This window comes from Dendropsophus ebraccatus, chromosome 9 (genome assembly GCF_027789765.1).
Source record: "Dendropsophus ebraccatus isolate aDenEbr1 chromosome 9, aDenEbr1.pat, whole genome shotgun sequence".
Taxonomy (NCBI): Eukaryota; Metazoa; Chordata; class Amphibia; order Anura; family Hylidae; genus Dendropsophus; species Dendropsophus ebraccatus.
The window spans coordinates 101,976,241-101,996,590 of NC_091462.1; the positions used below are offsets into that span (position 1 = coordinate 101,976,241).

The 20,350-nt window shown below is 45.4% G+C and overlaps 1 protein-coding gene and 1 pseudogene across 2 annotated transcripts in view; both read left to right on the forward strand.

Moving 5' to 3' along the window:
• Positions 1-283: 283 nt before the first annotated feature.
• Positions 284-20,350, forward strand: part of CLUAP1 (clusterin associated protein 1) — a 57,604-nt gene continuing 37,537 nt past the window's right edge. The window contains exons 1-5 of one of the 2 annotated variants that reach the window (XM_069982114.1): positions 284-344; positions 5,439-5,550; positions 6,381-6,465; positions 16,905-17,084; positions 17,303-17,398. In XM_069982114.1, the coding sequence (XP_069838215.1) occupies positions 5,450-5,550; positions 6,381-6,465; positions 16,905-17,084; positions 17,303-17,398 (462 nt within the window). In that variant the 5' untranslated portion in view covers positions 284-344; positions 5,439-5,449. Of the gene's footprint in view, positions 345-1,756; positions 1,878-5,438; positions 5,551-6,380; positions 6,466-16,904; positions 17,085-17,302; positions 17,399-20,350 lie in introns of those variants that run through there. The other variant, XM_069982113.1, reaches the window with a different exon arrangement.
• On the forward strand, positions 3,764-3,852 carry LOC138802267 (U2 spliceosomal RNA; annotated as a pseudogene).

Genomic DNA, 20,350 nt, shown 5'->3' on the forward strand with positions numbered 1-20,350 from the left:
TTCTTGGCTGTAATCCATAATCATCAACTTAAAAAAAATGCTTGAAAAAGTTCACTCTGTTGATATTCTAATTTATTGCAAGCCACTGTACTATATTCCCTAAATGATAGGGGCTACCGCACCCTCCAGTTGTTGCAAAACTACAATTCCCATAATGCTTTAGACTACTGATCATTAAAATAAAAGGGGAGGTGCTTAGCTAAATACTGTGCCTGGTTATCTGTCTCTGCCAGGCATGCAGTGTACAGTAGTATAGGATGGCTCACTGATCTTCTATATATCCGTACACCACTTGTGCCGCTCTCTAAAGAAAAGCTGCACCGAAAATAATGGGTCCAGGCTCAGTAAGTGCTTCTGTTGTTTTATTACGGATTGGCGGGCTCGGGACACCCCCCCCCCCGATCATAATGTCATAAAGTAATACTAACCCTTTAAGCATTTTGGGTAAACATTGTGGCTAATACACTGTGGCTGGGTCTTATATGTCAGCAATGTGACTGGATCAGGTATGTCAGCACTGTGGCTGGATCTGAAATGTCAGCACTGTGGCTGGATATGATATGGCGGCACTGTGGCTGGGTCTGATATGGCGTCACTGTGGCTGGATATGATATGGCGGCACTGTGGCTGGATATAATATGACGGCACTGTGACTGATGCAATATGGTTCCACTGTGGCTGGGTCTGATATGTCAGCGTATATGGCGGCACTGTGGTTGGGTCTGATATGTCAGCACTGTGGATGATCTGATATGGCAGCACTGTGGATGATCTGATATGGCGGCACTACGGCTGGCTCTGATATGGCGGCACTACGGCTGGCTCTGATATGGCGGCACTGTGACTGATCTGATATGGCGGCACCACGCCTGGCTCTGATATGACAGCACTACGGTTGGCTCTGATATGTCAGCACTGTGGATGATCTGATATGGCAGCACTGTGGATGATCTGATATGGCGGCACTACGGCTGGCTCTGATATAGCGGCACTACGGCTGGCTCTGATATGGCGGCACTACGGCTGGCTCTGATATGGCGGCACCGTGACTGATCTGATATGGCGGCACCACGCCTGGCTCTGATATGACGGCACTACGGCTGGCTCTGATATGACGGTACTACGGCTGGCTCTGATATGGCGGCACTACGGCTGGCTCTGATATGGCGGCAGTACGGCTGGCTCTGATGTGACGGCACCACGGCTGGCTCTGATGTGGCGGCACTACGGCTGGCTCTGATGTGGCGGCACTACGGCTGGCTCTGATATGGCGGCACTACGGCTGGCTCTGCTATGGCGGCACTACGGCTGGCTCTGATATGGCGGCACTACGGCTGGCTCTGATATGGCGGCACTACGGCTGGCTCTGCTATGGCGGCACTACAGCTGTTTGGTGGTTAAAATGACACACTGTTGTTGTTACCTCCATTAGGTAATGGGGCCTATGGAGGTGATTAATGTCCACGCTGGGGGGCTCCTTATACTGGTTCTCCAGATACTGCAGAACACTGTGTGAATGAAGCCTAAGGTCACAATAACAACCAGTCCTGACCCATTTTCAAGTTTCAAGCTGTGTCACCGATCTCCCCCAGCATTCTAACATTTTGGAAGGCAGACAGAAGCGCAGAAGTGACGCTGCTGTGGAGGCATCTGCCATAGAGAACAATGTATTGTTCGCCGCTCAGACAGCGACATTGAAAACACGGTATAATGCGCATGCTCTACTCTTCGCGCCTCTCCTTTCTGGTCTGAGCGAGTCTCCGTACGAGCCCCAGTTGTCATGGCAGCGGAACGCCTCCACCTGGTAACGGCCTAGTCGCTTCAAGTCATCTTTCGTGGAGCGGGACGCGGCACCATGTCTTACCGGGATCTAAGGAGTAAGAGCTGTGTATCACACTATACTGTTGTCTATGCATGCCGCACAGATAGCGCCGAGTTTATGTGACGAGTTTATGTGACGTCACTGGAGCCCGTAGATTACATTGTTATGTTCTCATGGGGTCATAGACAGATGAGCAACCAATCACATTGCTGCTTCTTATTCCGTGCGATAAAAGCTGTCATCTGATTGGTTGACGTGATTTTTGTATTGTGGTTGCTTGTTTTAGGCCACAGTTTGTAAATCCTTGTTAAATATGACGTCATATGTCAATGACATCATGTTCTGATAGCATTGAGCTGCCAGATCAGATCATTAGGCTTATGGTCAGGGTGGGACTTGTAATAGGGATGCCGCCATATTACCCCATGTAAAAACTGCGTGAGGGTTGGGGCTACTCCGCGACTTTGACAATTATGTTACGCCAACTAAAGTGAATGAAGATGCGCTGCAACCCCCATGTTGAGTCCCCCCTAATATTTAAAGGGAATCTGTCATCACCGAGGCCTCACCTGAGGTGCTGGCTGTGTGTTGTAGCTGGCAGTCCCCTTGTGTACCTGGTGCCTTTTAGTAATTTGTCCATGCAGTGGAATGTGCACAATCTCGGGTCACTGTAATGAAGAGTCAAAGAGGAGTTGTGGCTCAGCATTTGTGCTGCACTATGGCACACCTCACCATTCCTTCCTCCTCCCTCTTCTTCATGAATAGTCTCTGCTGCCCGTCCTCCTGTTCACTCAGCTGTCAGCCATCTGATCTGCAATCAAATAGAGTTGTGTTGGAGCTGTGGTCTAAGGGTGCATTTACACAGAAAGATTTATCTGACAGATTTTGGAAGCCAAAGCCAGGAATGGATTTGAAAAGAGGAGAAATCTCAGCCTTTCCTTTATGACCTGATCCCTGTTTATAGTCTGTTCCTGGTTTTGGCTTCAAAGATCTGTCAGATAAATCTGTCTGTGTAAATGCACCATTAGGCTAAATCACTTATCCAGAGACCAACAACAGTTTTTTTTTCATGGGTTCGATTCCCTGATGGAAATTAAATGAAGTTACATTTTTCATTTTCTCATCATTGTGTAAAAATTTGATTTTAAAGTGAATGTACCATCAGACCTGGGCTGAAGCACAGGAAGCGAGCCGACCCACCCCCAGTGGGAGGAATCCCCCACTCCTTTAGATATGGCTTCATTTATTCTAATGGGGGTGGGTCAGCCTGCCTCCTGTGCTTCAGCCCAGGTCTGATGGTACATTCACTTTAAAACTAATTTGGACCTGATTGGGATTTTTTTGTGGTTTTTAAAATGATACAATGATGAGAAAAAAGAAAAAGAGAAATAACTACATTTAATTTCTATCAGGGGAATCGAACCCAGGAAAAAGCTCTTGTTGGTCCTTAGACAGGGGATTTACCCCTATACTGCAGCTCAAACACAACTATATTTCATTGCAGATCATTGCCCTGTTGCCTGTTTATGCCTTAAAGGGAACCTGTCACCCCCCGTACCGGGGTGACAGGCTCCCGACCCCCCGTTAGAGACCCCTATACTTACCTCATCCCGCCGGGTCCCGCTTCTGGATTCGGTCGGGTCCCGGAGATCTCAGCCGCTGCAGCCCGGCGCGCGCGCTGAGAGATGAGTCCAACACCCATAGAGAATGACAGGAGAGTCCAGCGCTCCGTCATTCTCTATGAGCGTTGGACTCATCTGTCAGCGCGCGCGCCGGGCTGCAGCGGCTGAGATCTCCGGGACCCGACCGAATCCAGAAGCGGGACCCGGTGGGATGAGGTAAGTATAGGGGTCTCTAACGGGGGGTCGGGAGCCTGTCACCCCGGCACGGGGGTGACAGGTTCCCTTTAAATAAACCCAAAGAGACACAAACTGACGGTGTATCGCTTCTCAGCCTTTTGGCTAAGAACAAGTGTAGTATCTGTTCCTATCACTAAATTAGGTTTAGTGCGCCAAAAAGAAAAAACTGACGGCATGAGTGAACAGAAGGCCAGGCAGCAGAGATCATTCAGGAAGAGGGAGAAGGAAAGAGTGGTGAGGTGTCCGTGACAGGAACTGTCTGCTGCTGGCCTGGACAGTTCCTGACATGGACAGAGGTGGCAGCAGAGAGCACTGTGTCAGACTGGAAAAAATACACCACCTCCTGCAGGACATACAGCAGATGATAAGTACTGGAAGACTGGAGATTTTTTTAATAAAAGTAATTTAGTTTAACTGAAACCAGTTGATTTGAAAACAATTTTTTCTTCTCTCCGGAGTACCCCTTTAAACTTCTGTGCCCCTGCTCATAATGGTAACCATCAAGACTGCTGTGCCGCCGTATGTGAAGAAGATTGAGAATTGATCTGTTTTGATTGCTTTGGCCTATGATTGCCGTCATTTACCCACCATGCCGTAGAGCAGTTCTCACCCCGCTCGTTTACACTTGAGACTGTTCCCTTGAAATGTGTTTAGCAGAATGGCGCACCACACGGTGGGGGGTACTGCATTACCTACACCCCCCCCCCCACTCCAGGTCATTACATGGACAAATTTCTGCATATATACGTATTTCTTAAGTGTGATATTGCACAGCTTATGTCACGGCTGGTTACCCATGTCCCCGATGGGGACTGGAAGCACTTTATCCATTTTCCACATGGAGTATGGCGCCGGACTGTTAATGAATAATACATCTCTATTCATTATGTTGAGTGCTTGAGCATTCAGAGCTGTAAAAAAACGTACAGCAGCCTATTATGCAGTTGTATGTCTGGGGTTGAAGTATACTGATTCTTATTAGGAAGAGTCAGCTGTTGGCAATGCTTCATGGGAAATCCTTATGTAAATGATTCCCCAGGAGGACTAAAACTGTCTCTCTAGTGACACCTGCAGGTAGATACCCTTTAGGTCAATGCCCCATTTATATAGGCACCTAGTCCTGACTTATCCTGTTCTTTTGGGTGAGCTCAGACATTAAAGGGGTTGTTCACAAAAAAAAAAACCCAACTGGTTATATAGATTTGTAATTTACTTCTATAAAAAATCTCAAGTCTTCCAGTACTTATCAGCTGCTATATGTCCTGCAGGAAGTGGTGTATTTTTTCCAGTCTGGAGAGCAGGAGAGGTTTTCTATGGTAATTTGCTTCGGACAGTTCCTGACATGGACAGAGGTGGCAGCAGAGAGCACTGTGTCAGACTGGAGAGAATACACAGCTTCCTGCAGGACATACAGCAGCTGAAAAGTACTGGAAGATTTTTTAACAGAGGTAAATTATAAATCTCTGGCACTTTCTGGCACCAGTTGATTCAAAAGAAAAAAGTTTGAGGGAACAACCCCTTTAGGATTTAGTATATCTCACTGTCACTGGTGACACTAGTATATAGATGTAACATTAGATGATGTTCACAGCTCAGCTTTCCCCTCCCCGTGGAATTACCTCTGCTTAGGTCACAGAGCATGTCCAGAAACCTTTCCCATTCATGCCAATGGGACAACTCCTTTCTACTGTTGCCTATGATTATTTTACACTATTTTCATTGCTCCATTATCTAAACATTTCCTGCTCTGTTCTCAGATTTCACAGAAATGATGCGGGCGCTCGGTTACCCCCGCCTCATCTCCATGGAGAATTTCCGAAGCCCCAACTTTCCTCTGGTGTCAGAAGTTCTCATTTGGTTGGTGAAAAGGTACAGTATATCCATGTAATACCTGTAAAGTGAAAGTTATCCTACAATTGACCTATCACTCTCAATGATGTCACTAGGACAGACTTGTTACTGCCTGACAGCACTGCTGAAATAGTGCAGAATAGTGAGTGCAGCTCTGGAGTATAACACAGGATGTAACTCAGGATCAGTACAGGATAAGTAATGTAATGTATGTACACAGTGACCTCACCAGCAGAATAGTGAGTGCAGCTCTGGAGTATAATACAGGATGTAACTCAGGATCAGTACAGGATAAGTAATGTAATGTACAGTATGTACACAGTGACCCCACCAGCAGAATAGTGAGTGCAGCTCTGGGGTATAATACAGGATGTAACTCAGGATCAGTACAGGATAAGTAATGTACAGTATGTACACAGTGACCCCACCAGCAGAACAGTGAGTGCAGCTCTGGGGTATAATACAGGATGTAACTCAGGATCAGTACAGGATAAGTAATGTAATGTAATGTATGTACACAGTGACCCCACCAGCAGAATAGTGAGTGCAGCTCTGGGGTGTAATACAGGATGTAACTCAGGATCAGTACAGGATAAGTAATGTAATGTATGTACACAGTGACCTCACCAGCAGAATAGTGAGTGCAGCTCTGGGGTATAATACAGGATGTAACTCAGGATCAGTACAGGATAAGTAATGTAAGGTAATGTATGTATACAGTGACTCCACAGGAGAAGTCATGTATTTAGGTTCTCCACTAATGGGGATTTCATTCATAGAGTGTATAATGGTGTTATGAGATTGACATACCCTGTTAGGTTACTTTGGATTATTTTCTTTCCTCTCAGATATGAGCCTAACATGACGTTACCTGTGGATGTGGACACGGAGCAGGACAGGGTCTTCTTCATAAAGGCCGTGGCACAGTTCATGGTAAGATTATCGGCCTAGTATTCTGGTCTCCCTCTGATGTTTGCCATGTACTGGGAGGATGTAGAATCCCCCTATGGTTTTTCTCCAAGTCCAATAATTGGACCAGAATTCCCATTCTCTAGTCTGCACAGAGGCTTGTGGGTGACCCAGGGAAATGGAGCTTCTCCGGTCAGAGAATAGATGTAGACATTGGGTTCTGAGGTTGGAATCATCAGTGGTGCCTCATAACCTTTATAGAAACTTACACCGACCGCCATAGATCTAAAGCCCCAGAAAGTAAAATAAAATGGATTATCTGGGGGCAATGGCGACTGTTGGGGGTGGGATATATTAAGCAGCTTTTTATATGTAGTGCTGTTACACTGAAGACATTATTCAGTTGAAATAGATGAAGGCGGCGACTAAGCCTCCAGACTCTCCTGATCTCAATCTAACCGATCATCTATAGAATGTGCTGGAGGAAACAAGTCCAATCCATGGAGGACGCACCTCACACCTTCAGGATCTGCTGCTGATATCACAGGGATATGGGGTCCGCACCTCACACCTTACAGGATGCTGATACCACAGGGGACATCACAGGGATATGGGGTCCTCACACCTTACAGGATGCAGATACCACAGGAGACATCACAGGGATATGGGGTCCGCACCTCACACCTTACAGGATGCTGATACCACAGGACACATCACAGGGATATGGGGTCCGCACCACACACCTTACAGGATGCTGATACCACAGGAGACATCACAGGGATATGGGGTCCACACCACACACCTTACAGGTTGCTGATACCACAGGAGACATCACAGGGATATGGGGTCCGCACCACACACCTTACAGGATGCTGATACCACAGGAGACATCACAGGGATATGGGGTCCGCACCACACACCTTACAGGTTGCTGATACCACAGGAGACATCACAGGGATATGGGGTCCGCACCCCACACCTTACAGGATGCTGATACCACAGGAGACATCACAGGGATATGGGGTCCGCACCTCACACCTTACAGGATGCTGATACCACAGGGGACATCACAGGGATATGGGGTCCTCACACCTTACAGGATGCTGATACCACAGGAGACATCGCAGGGATATGGGGTCCTCACACCTTACAGGATGCTGATACCACAGGAGACATCACAGGGATATGGGGTCCGCACACCTTACAGGATGCTGATACCACAGGAGACATCACAGGGATATGGGGTCCCCACAACTTACAGGATGCTGATACCACAGGGGACATCACAGGGATATGGGGTCCTCACACCTTACAGGATGCTGATACCACAGGAGACATCACAGGGATATGGGGTCCGCACACCTTACAGGATGCTGATACCACAGGAGACATCACAGGGATATGGGGTCCCCACAACTTACAGGATGCTGATACCACAGGGGACATCACAGGGATATGAGGTCCTCACACCTTACAGGATGCTAATACCACAGGGGATAGGAGTCCAGTCCTCAATGGGTCACAGCTGTTTTGGTGCACGAGTTGGGCCTATACAATGTCGGGATAGTGATTTTGATGTAATGAATAACCAAAACTGCACCAACTGTGCAGAAAATTGCAGAACAGTCTCTTTTAGTCTCTTTGTTCTCTGAACTTTTCTTCCTCATTGTTTATTTGTTATACTCGCAAAGTTACTTTGTTACCTGAAGCCAAATCAATATGTGCCGCTGGCCTTGTGCTCATTATACTAGACGCCTTAAAGGACGAGGAGCTGAAAACCATTATCAAAAGAACACGAATAGCATTTTGTGAGAACGCTATATTATGTATGGGGATTATTTTTATCACGCGAGGAGGGTCATTGCGTCCCCCATTATTTTCTGTATTTTTTATTTTATTATGTGACGCAAGTATACGTGAATTCCAGAGCTTATCCAGCAAGGCGGCTCTTATCCATAGCACAGACCGTCCGGACTGACGGAAGAGCTGACTAGCTCCTGACAGCTGGGAGTGATTAATGGCCGCAGACCGCCATGCTTTATCTTTCCACTGCTTTCTCTGCTTATCTTTGTGCGGCAGTAGACTGAAATTGCAGCAATTGGATTGTAGATAGTCAATGATCTTCGGACCATTAGCTCCCTTAGGGGCCATTTGCACGGCCACAAAGTCTGGATCCCAAAGCTCCTGACATCATTATTTTTTCGGAAGCTCTGAAACTGTATATATATTCACGCTACTGTACTGACACAGCGTATACTGATCTCAAGGAGATTTCACGTATGGTCGTTCACGCTTCCTTATTTTTAATTGCTTTTAAAAAAAAATCTATTTACCCTTCTTTTTCTGTCCGCTTCTCCCTGTGCAGCATTTCTTTCCCACCCACCTAAAATTCTTTCACAGTCCTGTAGATGTGAATGTGATTATTGCTCCCGGGTTCACACTGATTTTATATATATACAGTGATTAGTTTTATTATAATTGCTCTTTGATTGGTACTGGTGTAGAAGTAATGGTAACATACATGAGACCTCTACCACCCACAGAGCCATGTTCACACCATTGTTATGTCAGGATTGGAGGCATATATTAGTAAATGAGCGGTTATTAGCTATGTATCCAAGCAGATGTGTGGGCTTTTATATGTGTGTGTGTATATATATATATATATATATATATATATATATATATATATTGGATCAGCTTAACTCCTACATAAGGTGGGTTAAGAGTTGCAGTAATATTTCAGTGCACTTGAGATTTTTCCTTAAAGGGGAACTATCAGCATTTTAGACGAATCTAACCTGCTGATATGTCCCTATTGCACAGGAGATGCCGAGGAGGAAGGTATGTCTCTTACCTTCCTCCTCAGCACCGTTGCCATGCAGTTATGAGTTTGGTAAGAGCGTTAGGAACACTGCCCCTCCCCATAGCGCTGATCTGCCTCTGAATGTCCCGCCCCTTTCTAAATCTAAGCAATGGAGTGGGCCGGCCGGAGGCAGGCCTGATCAGTGCCATGGGGGCGGGGCAAACTCCTCACTGCATGGGATTGGCACCAAGAGACATACCCTCCTCCTCAGTGTTTCCTGTGCAATAGGGACATATCAGCAGGTCAGTTGTATCTAACCTGCTGATAGCCCCCTATTGCACGGGAGAAGGTGTAACATAAATTCTGGGCCCCAGCACCAGTTTTGTAATTGGGCCATATGTCTTTTACATGCCAGTTTGCATAGATGTTGATGAGGCATTGTTCTGTGTAACTCAATGTTTTCATATTGCACTGACTTTAGTCTTAAGGGAAACCTGTCACTCTTCAGTAGTAAAGAGCTGACCATGTTAATTCTTGTCAGAAGAATACACGTGTTACCATTCATTTAGCTGTCCCTGACGGCATTCTGCTAAGGTGCTGTTTTATGATGCAGTGCAGTGCCAAAGGAGTGTGGCTTCTGAGTAGCTCCGCCCACTGGACTCTTAATCCCAGAAACTTTTTTTAAACCAGTCTCTACATCAATATGCTCAGCTTGTTCTGTTCTATATCACGATGACCGCATTTTCAGCGTGGCAGGTTTCCTTTATGCCCAGCTCAGTATTGTATCTGCATTGTGTCACGTCAGTAGAAAAGTCTATTCCGGTCTGAATTAGTTACATGGTTCTTCCATTGGAGCTCCCAGCAGAGTGCTCATCCAGCTTTCCAACAACCCCTAATGGCAAAGTTGCTTAGTTAGTATGTAAGAGGGGGTATACATGTTAGATCTCGGACTGTCCGGGCTCCCCAGACAGTCCTTAAGGCCCTATTTCACAGAGCAAATTTTTGTTTAAAAATTCGCTGTAACGATTGAAAATGAGCGATTGTCCCTCTGTAATAACACCCAATGATCAAATGACGTAAAAATTACCATTTATAAAAGTATTCAATAAATGAGATAACCTCAGAATCGTTTTCTGCAAAATCGCTAGTTTTCACTAGCGATTGATCATTGTAGCGAATCTTTAAACATTAATCACTACGTGTAATACAGGCTTTAGATCGTCCGGGGAATCAATAGGAGATAGCGGCAGTCTTCTGCCGCCACTCCTGTTACGCGAGGCAATGGCAGCAGATCTTTGCTCTCCACGTCGTTTTCTTCCACCATATTGAAAGACAAGTGATTATCGGCCGATAATTAGCCAAGTACGGCCATTAATCGATTCATGTAATAGGGCCTTTAGTCGTACCATGGGTCTAAACACACAATAATGTCATTTATCTATATCTATCTACAAATACTGTGACACCCACTCCTCTAGCCACACCCCCAACCGGGGTAGGGGATTTACATTCTGTAGACGTTCTAAAATAGAATTTAATTCACATTTCAATTGTTCAATTAAATAAAATCGCATGAATAGATCTAAAAATACTAAATGTACAACGAGAACAGACACCATGAAAAGAGAGATGTTAATATTGATACATCAAATCATAAGGAGGATGCCTCGTACCGAGGGTAAAAATCCAAAATGCCTCACAGTTAAATGGTTACTTCAACGAAAAGTTTTTTCCCAGTAATAGAAACACATTACAAGGTTATATAACTCTGTAATATGCTTCAATCACCTATCTGCCCCCCTTCCTTATTTTTTCCCCTTCACCCCCCACCAGGAAGTGAAGTAAACTCATTCTTACCTAATGACTGTTGACCTCAGGCTGCTCTGTGGCAGCCATTTTGTGACAATGACATCATCAAGAGAGAGGCGGGTCTAAGCCCTGTTAGGCCAGCCTTTCTTTGGCAAATGACTCAGGTTACTCAGCTCTGATTGGCTGAACAAGATGTAAGCCATCTAACAGTTCTTCAGAGTCAGTTAGACATCACAGGACAATCAGATTCCACCTTTCATTCCTCACAGACTCTGGAAAATAATGGTGGAATCTGATTGGTTGCTAGGGGCAACTAAGCCAGTTTCAATTTACACCAGGTTTGATAAATCTGCCCCAATATGTATCAGCTGTACACAGGTTTCAGATGCCGGAGCTGTGACGATCACCGGATCAGGCTGTTGTCATGGTGAGACCGTCCCTGTGATATCCGTGATTATCTGGTGACTCCTCTAATGGAATACAGAGCCCCTCACTATAAGGGTATGGTCACATGTGCTGTATACGTTGCGATTTGTATGCAGTGTGTACAGTCAGTGTGAACAAACCCAAACATTACATCAGAGGTCACTAGTCTATTAGCTTTCTTATAGTGACGGGTTCCCCTTAAGAGGCGCAGGTTTGGATAATGGGGGGATGCGAGCTTGGTGGAAACATAGTGTAGTCAGTTGGTGACAGCTGTTGTCTACTTGGATCAGTTATCTGTACCGCAAAGGATCCAGCTGTCAAGAAGTGCAGGGCAGACTCCCATATCGAGGATGAAAGATCCGGGGAAGTCTTCAAGCGGAATGATGGGTCTATAAAGCATCAGAAATAGCGAGAAGATGGTGCTTGCTGTCTGTCTTCATTCTGAGGAGCGGAAGAAGAGAGGACTAAAGTGGAGGGGAGATTTGATGCCTTCTCAACAGCGTGTACTAAATGGGGGAAGAGGCTTTTCCCTGCTGTCCAGTTACCTAGACGGAAATGTTATCTTATGAAAGGTGTGCAGTTATGCTTTATGGGCTCTGACAGAGGAAAAATGGCGCTTACCTTAAGCTGAAAAGTTGCACTGTGTTTATTCTTCTGTCTTTCGTCGTTCATTTCCAGCCTCCCTGATTTGTAGTTTGCAGACGGCTCCCAGCCAGGGGCGGATTAACTTTACCATAGGCCCCGGGCTGTTCACCAAGCCTGGGCCCCCCCAGCCCACTGTAACTATGGCAGTACTAGCCTGGCGTTCATAGTACAGGACAGATAATGTCATGATGTCCTGATTTGTGCAAAATTGCCATTAAAAAACTGTGATTTTTTTTGCAAATCATGGCAGAAGTGTAGCCAGGAGACAGTACACCACTGAAAGTATAAGTCTTTTTGGGTGGTCATGGGCCCCTCAGGAGCTCAGGGCCCCGGGCTGCCGCCCAAAACGCCCCTATTATAATCCACTACTGCTCCCAGCTTCTGATTCTTCTCATGTAGTAATACATCTTTTTACTGTAGGAGCTCTACTTTCTCTCTACACTTAACCTCTTAAGGACATATGACGTACCCGTACGTCATATGTCCTCATTAGCATTTCAAATCGGGGCCGCGCGGCTACCCCGCTTTGAAGCACCACGGTCCCGGGTGCCGTGTGTAGCCCGGGACCGCCGCTATTAGCGGGCATGGTCTGATCGCCGTGCCCGCTAATTAGCTAATCGGAGGCAGCTGTCAAAGTTGACAGCTGCCTCCGATTACTGGAGGCAACCTTTCCCTGGGGTCTAGTGGGGGAGAGCGATCTCCCTGTCTGATGCCGGCCAGGGACTCATCCAAGATGGCGCCGTCCCCGCCTCGGCACTCGTTTGTTTTCGGCTGCAGCAGCCGAAAGCAAACGAGTGCCTATCTCATTGATCTTTGCTGTATAACTATACAGCAAAGATCTCAATGAGAGATCAAAGTATATATACTAGAAGTCCCCTAGGAGGAATAACCCTAACCCCAGGGGGAATAACCCTAACCCCAGGGGGAATAACCCTAACCCCAGGGGGAATAACCCTAACCCCAGGGGGGGCTTTTAGTATATGTGTAAAAAAAAAAAAAAAGTTGTTTATTGTAAAAATCCCCCTCCCCTAATAAAAGTCTGAATCACCCCCCTTTTCCCAGGTTTTAAATAAAAGTAAACAAATAAATAAATAAACATGTTTGGTATCGCCGCGTGCGTAATCGCCTGAACTATTAATTAATCACATTCCTGATCTCGCACGGTAAACGGCGTAAGCGCAAAAAAATCCCAAAGTGCAAAATTGCACATTTTTGGTCGCATCAAATCCAGAAAAAATTTTATAACAAGCGATCAAAAAGTCGTATATGCGCAATCAAGGTACCGATAGAAAGAACACATCATGGCGCAAAAAATGACACCTGACACAGCCTCATAGACCCAAGAATAAAAGCGCTATAAAAGCGCCTGGGAATGGAGCGATTTTAAGGAACGTATATTTGTTAACAATGGTTTGAATTTTCTATAAGCCATCAGATACAATATAAGTTATACATAAGTTATACATGTTATATATCGTTTTAATCGTAACGACTTGAGGAACATGCATAACAAGTCAGTTTTACCCCAGGGCGAACGGCGTAAAAACACAGTTCCCCCAAATAAAAGAAATGCGTTTTTTTTTTTCAATTTCGCCACACATTGAATTTTTTTCTGGTTTCGTAGTGTACCAAATGCAAAAATTCAGCCTGTCATTGCAAAGTACAATTAGTGACGCAAAAAATAAGGGCTCATGTGGGTTTCTAGGTGGAAAAATGCAAGTGCTATGGCCTTTTAAACACAAGGAGGAAAAACCGAAAACGCAAAAACGAAAATGGGCCCCGTCGTTAAAGGGGTTAAATTCTTTCAAATCAGCTGGTTCAGAAAGTTTTATATAAATTTGTAATTTACTTCTATTCAAAAATCTCACGTCTTCCAGTACTTATCAGCTGCTGTATGACCCGCAGGAAGTGGTGTATTCTTTCCAGTCTGACACAGTGCTCTCTGCTGCCACCTCTGTCCATGTCAGGAACTGTCCAGAACAGCAGCAAATCCCCATAGAAAACCTCTCCTGCTCTGGACAGTTCCTGACATGGACAGAGATGGCAGCAGAGAGCACTGTGTCATACTGGAAAGAAAACAACATTTCCTGCAGGACATACAGCAGCTGGGAAGACTTAAGATTTTTAAATAGAAGTACATTTTCAATAGTGTTTCTATTTAAGGTGGCCATACTTCTCCAATAACTGATGGTCAAGGCAAGCATTACTGTGTTTTCTATGGGGTGGGGCAGGTAAACCGCAGCCAAAGATCTCTGACTGCCACTTATCTCTCTGAGAACAAAGTTGTGGGACAGTGATTTTTCATCATGCCAGACACGGGGAAGTGAGGTGGCTGATGTGTATCCCGATAAGATGCAGTAGGGGTCCGAACATGAAGCCACTAAATGCTTTAGAGCATAAATGGCGCATTGGCCCTGTTCACGGGATCGGTGGGAGTCCCAGCAGATGGACTCCTATGATCAGCTTGTTTACTTATCCTGTTACAGTCACATCAATCACCAGCATAGACATCCTAGGATAAGGAGTACTCTAGTAGCCAGAGCGGGTTTCTGCTGCAAAATAGCCACTCCTGATTTACAGCACTCAACTGTCCCCAGATGGAACAAACCATTTAGGAAGTCTCAATACTTAAAGTGTCACTGTCATTTAAATGTTTTTTTTTTGCAGAAATCAATAGTCCAGGCGATTTTAAGAAACTTTTTAATTGGGTTTATTACCTGAAAAATGCATTTTTAGCATGAAAAAGCAGTTTGAAGCTCTCCCCCCTGTCTTCATGGTTCTCTATGGAGAGGGGAGGGGTGGAGGGAGATGAGGCACCAAAACAGGACAACAAAGAGTTAATTTACAGCTTCATCACCGGCTATCTCCTCTGAAGTCAGCTCTGACCTCTCTGACCTGAATACCGGCTTTCACACAGCTCCCACAAAGTAATGCTTTGTTCTCTGCTCTCTGCTGGTGACTAATCTCCCTCCTCCCCTCTCCATAGGTTACACAGGGCTCCACTGATGTAAAAGATTTGAGATTTCCTGATAATGAGCAGTGAATGAGAGAGAGGAGGGGGGGGGGGGACCTAGGGAAAGTCCTTTTGAATGCAGATAATGACATATTTGCCTAATAAACCCAATTACAAAGTTTCTTAAAATCGCCTGGACTATTGATTTCTGCAACAACAACAAAAAACACGGCAGTGACACTTTAAGACAGGAGATTTTAAATGAACACTGCACATATGGTTGTATAGGTTTCCCAGGACGTTTCTATTGATGGCCTGTCCTGGGGAAGGACCAGCAATATCTGACCCCAGGCACCCCCACTGATTAGCTAGCACCCCTATGATCAGGCCCATATACAAAGTGAAAGGTGCCTGACGCAAACAGCTCCATACATTGTGTAGTGGCCATACTGGGTTACTGCATTTACTTCAATGTGAGCTGAGCTGCAGTAACCCAGTATGGCCACTATACAATGCATGGAGCTATCTGCTTCCTGCTCTCTATAGTGTATATATGGGCACCACAGAGCTAGAGGTTGGAATTTGAAAAATATACTGTTACTATTGAAGTCTATTGGGGCATGATGGGAGTTGTAGTATTAAAACAGGTGGAGAGCTCCAGATTGGGAGACACTGTTTTAGGAAAAGAATCGTCTGTAGATTATGAAGCAGCGTAATGGTGTTATGGCATGACAGTCGTATATTCTGTAGTCGCAGATATTGATATCTGTGGCAAATGAAGATTCATCGTCTCCCCAGGTGGTATATATTTCTATATCTCCGCCACATTACTATGGTAACCATCGCATACACTATATATTGTTCCCTGCATCACCTTTGACCATCACATAATACATTTCCGCCTGGATATGTGCAATTAAGCAGAGTTTTCTGTGCGCAGTTACTTAAAGGAAAAATCGAGCTAATTTGTTGTGAAGGTTGGGGGCTCGTGGCGTGGTGTCGGGCTGTCAAGTGAATCATTATTGTGGTAATTGGCAATATCCCTTATCCCATGAATGACTGGATCGGGAGGTCACGGCGACCCTGCTCCTTCCTCTTTTGTGCGTTCACCATTATACTCGGCGCAGCAGGGGAAACTTTCTCTTTCAAGGCAAATCCCCCGAGTCTTAAAATACATCTAAACCAGCTTATTGATGTAAACCTGTGCATATCGAGCTGGTTTATAGCTAAGCTTCTAGTACTAAGGAATGGACCCTATCGAAGAATAACTTTACGCTGTTAGAAGAAAGTTGTAGCTGCAAATTGCACTTCCAGGTAACGTTTTAGGACCTTCTGGTGTTTTCACCCTCTGCAGGGTTTATTTTTTCTTGCTAGTGGGTGTAGACCAGCTACCATGATGTCTTCCACTTACTACACACGCATTGAAAGGAGTGAATCCTGCACCTCTATAATACTCTCAGACACAGCAGCAGCATGGAGGACATTATAGAGCAGTATTGAGCAGTGTAAGATATAGCACTTTCTAAAGCTTAAAGCAGCTTCTTAGTTACTCTCTACCTTTGTATCACTCTACAGCTAACTTCTCCTCCACCTTCCACTACATAGATTTCTATGGGTAGCTGTAACCTGATCTCTCAGTGAGCTGATTTGTCATTATTTAGGACTGTCTAGTAAATGATAAGGAGGAAAGGGGTACTACATGGTTTCTTATATTCACCTGCACTGCATGGTCCTTTATAATGCTATAGGTGCCCTAATGCTAGAGAGCTAGCTGTAAGTCAGGGGTCGGCCGTGAGGTTGATTTCACCTTTCATGTTATTTCAGGCCACTAAAGCTCACATCAAGCTGAACACCAAGAAGTTGTACCAAGCTGACGGCTACTCTGTAAAGGAGCTGCTGAAGGTCACCACGGTGCTGTACAATGCCATGAAAACCAAAGGCATCGATAACATTCAGATTGGGGATGAGGACACGTCCACGTTTAAGTTTGACTTGGGAAATAAAGTGAGTATCGGAGGAATTCCTAGCTCTTTGGTGGGGGGCGGACCCCATCTTCACAGGATTAGGGATTCTTTGTCTCCTGAATGGATCAGCAGTTGGACATCACATCCATAGCATCAAATGGCAAAGCAACCGATTCATTCAACCAGATCGTGTCCACACATGAAGTTTTGCCGGTGTCATTCACATTTGCGTTTCTAATCGTTGTTTTTTTTCTTTAGATTACTGACTTGAAGATGGCCAGACAACTTGCATCTGATATCACCTCTAAGGGAGCTTTGCTCTTTGACATCTTGGGGAATGAAGCTGACCTGAGAGTAAGTAATGAGCTTTATCATATAGACCAGAGCTTCTCATCTATGGGCCACCCGGGCATTCTAAAGACCGTCCAGGCAGCCCTCCCACAGCTCCCCTGGACCCCAACTCCAGTCCGCTCAAAGTCGGTGTGCGTGATATCACCAACAGCGAGCAGGGCATAAAGAACAAGTTAGCGCTGACCTAATAGGACGGCGCTCGCCTGCATCTTAATATTGGGCCCTAAGTTAAGGGATACCATTAACCCCATCGAGAAGCTGTGCACTTTTCTGCAGGTTGATACCTAAATTGCAGTCCCTGGAATAGTCACAGTGTTGAGGGTGAGAAGATGAGGTAGGAGAGTAGTCAGGAAGGGAGCTGAGGATGAGAGGGTAAGGTAGAAAAGCAGTCAGCATGGACCTAACGATGAGGTAGGAGAGTAGTCAGGAATGGAGCTGAGGGTGAGGTAGGAGAGTAGTCAGGAATGGAGCTGAGGGTGAGGTAGGAGAGTAGTCAGGAATGGAGCTGAGGGTGAGGTAGGAGAGTAGTCAGGAATGGAGCTGAGGGTGAGGTAGGAGAGTAGTCAGGAATGGAGCTGAGGGTGAGGTAGGAGAGTAATTAGGAATGGAGCTGAGGGTGAGAGGATGAGGTAGGAGAGTAGTTGGGAATGGAGCTGAGGGTGAGAAGATGAGAAAGGAGAGTAATCAGGAATTGAGCTGAGGGTGAGAGGATGATGTTGGAGAGTAGTCGGGAATGGAGCTGAGGGTGAGAGAATGAGGTAGGAGAGTAGTCAGGAATGGAGCTGAGGGTGAAGTAGGAGAGTAGTCAGGAATGGAGCTGAGGGAGAAGTAGGAGAGTAGTCAGGAATGGAGCTGAAGGTGAAGTAGGAGAGTAGTCAGGAATGGAGCTGAGGGTGAAGTGGGAGAGTAGTCAGGAATGGAGCTGAGGGTGAGAGAATGGGGTAGGAGAGTAATCAGGAATGGAGCTGGGCCATAAAGCTTTAGGTACACTGGTATTTACACACTAGTATTTCCTGATGCCCTGAGGTTTATTGGTGGTGAGAGATGAGAGGGAAGCCTTGATTTACTTTTTAGCAACAGTGTGAATCATCTTCAGTTAGCAAACACACAGCTCAAGCTCTCCCTCTCTCACCTGCACATAGCACATGCTAAGGCACACGCCTTTACACCTTCCTTAGCTTTTACTAGAGACCAATTTCCCCTGACAACGAGCAGTTAGCAGCCGATTACAATAAGGTGAGACACCTAGTGGCCAACACTTGTGGGGTAACAAATCATTTTTGGTAAATAAAGTGATTTTTGATTATGTTGGGAATCACATAGGTTATCACATGGAGGGAAGTATATCTATATATACTTGTTATTCCTTTACTCTAACACATTATTTTATGTCTTGGGGCTGCAGAGAACATGTTTCAGCAGGAAAGGGGTTAATCGTAATTCCCCATTTTTATTGCACACAATAGTGTATAACGAGATTTCTGATCCTGTAATAGTGATGCGTACAGCGACGGCCATGATGCCACCCCCAGTCCATTACTCACTGCGGCTAATGAGCTATCCCTCATGTATTGCATCGCTCACAGTCCCCACCATCACCCCCTTCCCTCTATTACTTCTACTCGATGAATGTACAGTAAATTCAGGCTGTGGATCTTCACGTGAAGCACGCGGTGCAGGGTCATGTTATACTTGCTATACTATTTATTATGTCGGTTTCAGTCTAGGTCTGGCTTTCCTTAGCGGTGCTCTAGGTGTTGCGATAATCTAACGTGTCAGCAGATTTTCTTTATTATAAATTCATGCTCAAAACTTTGGGCCCTATTAGTGTGAGCCGCGCCAATTATACGGCTCGGTAATCGTGTGAAGATGGCTGTGTGAACCATTACGCCATGTGTCCTAAAGTCGTCCTAAAGTCGTTACGATTACAACGATATGTAACATGTATAACTTATATTGTATCTAATGGCCTGTAAAAAATTCAAACTATTGTTAACAAATATATGTTCCTTAAAATCGCTCCATTCCCATACTTACAGCGCTTTTATCCTTTTGTATATGGGGCTGTGTCAGGTGTCATTTTTTGCGCCATGATTTGTTCTTTCTATCGGTACCTTGGTTGCGCATATCCGACTTTATCGATTTTTATTACAATTTATCTGGATTTGATGCGACCAAAAATGCGCAATTTTGCACTTTGGGATTTTTTGCGCTTATGCCGTTTACCGTGCGAGATCAGGAATAAAATGAATTAATAGTTTGGGCGATTGCACACGCGGCGATAACAAACATGTTTTTTTATTTATTTTTATTTATTACATGGGAAAAGGGGAGTGATTCAATCTTTTATTAGGGGAGGGGGCTTTTTTTTATTAATAACACTTTTTTTTTTTTTTTTTTTTTTTTACACTTATACTAGAAGCCCCCCTGGGGTTAGGATTATTCCCCCTGGGGTTAGGGTTATTCCCCCTGGGGGACTTCTAGTATATGCACACTGATCTCTCATAAAGATCTATACTGTATAGTTATACAGCATAGATCGATGAGATCAGTGTTCTGTTGCTTTTGGCTGCTGCAGCCAAAAGCAATAGAATGCCAAATCGGGATCAGCGCCATTACAGCGCAGACCCCGGCCGGCACCAGACGCGGAGATCGCTCCTCCATAACAACGTCCCCACTAAAACCACCAGGGAACGACTGCAGTAAGTCTTCAGATGCAGCTGTCAACTTTGTTAATGGCTGCAATCCCGGGCTACATGCCGCACCTGGGACCGCGGCGGTTCAGAGCGGGGTCCCGCTCTGAACTCCCCCACCCGCGCGAGGACGTACAGTTACGCCCTCGTGCGGGAAGGGGTTAAAGAGACTCTGTCAGTAGGTTTCTGCTGTCCTATATAAGTGTAGCATAAACTAGTGACAGAGAAGCTAAACAGAATGATATATCACTTACATTGTTCT